Source organism: Mesitornis unicolor, unplaced genomic scaffold (genome assembly GCF_000695765.1).
Source record: "Mesitornis unicolor isolate BGI_N332 unplaced genomic scaffold, ASM69576v1 scaffold32326, whole genome shotgun sequence".
Lineage (NCBI taxonomy): Eukaryota > Metazoa > Chordata > Aves > Mesitornithiformes > Mesitornithidae > Mesitornis > Mesitornis unicolor.
This window is the reverse complement of record NW_010192211.1, coordinates 8,167-8,575: the sequence shown is the minus strand read 5'-3', so window position 1 is coordinate 8,575 and position 409 is coordinate 8,167. Positions and strand designations below refer to the sequence as shown.

General features: G+C 64.3%; 1 protein-coding gene across 1 annotated transcript in view; it reads left to right on the top strand.

Moving 5' to 3' along the window:
• Positions 1-409, top strand: part of ABCA2 (ATP-binding cassette, sub-family A (ABC1), member 2) — a gene marked incomplete at both ends in the record, with an annotated part of 9,686 nt that overhangs the window by 1,182 nt on the left and 8,095 nt on the right. Inside the window, 1 exon segment of the mRNA XM_010187011.1 lies at positions 291-408. Within this exon segment, the coding sequence (XP_010185313.1) occupies positions 291-408 (118 nt within the window).

The window sequence follows — 409 nt, the reverse complement described above, 5'->3', positions numbered from 1 at the left end:
CGTTGGGTCCCGGCAGGTAGGGCAGTGCTGTGGGGACCGAGCCTGCCTGGGCTTTGCTGCCCCGGGGGTGGGAAGGGGGTGTCCTGCCCCCAGGCTCCTCGTAGCTGCTTCATGTGAAGCTCTCAGGTGCTCCTGGGTGCCCACTCTGCTCTTGTGAGGGCCAGGCTGGTTCCCTGTGCAGGGTGGATGCTGTCCCCCCATCCCCAGGAGGAGGCTTGGGTCCTGTCTGTGTGCACGGGGAGGACAGGGGGCTGAGAGGCAGGGCGAGCCCCAACTTCTTTCTGCGTCTCCTCTGTCCCAGTTCACTGCTGACCTCCACAAGCACCCGGAGATCCTGAACATCTCCGACAGCGATGTTCTCCACAACTTCCTCAACGGCAACTTCTCCCTGCCCAACGCCAGCGTCGTG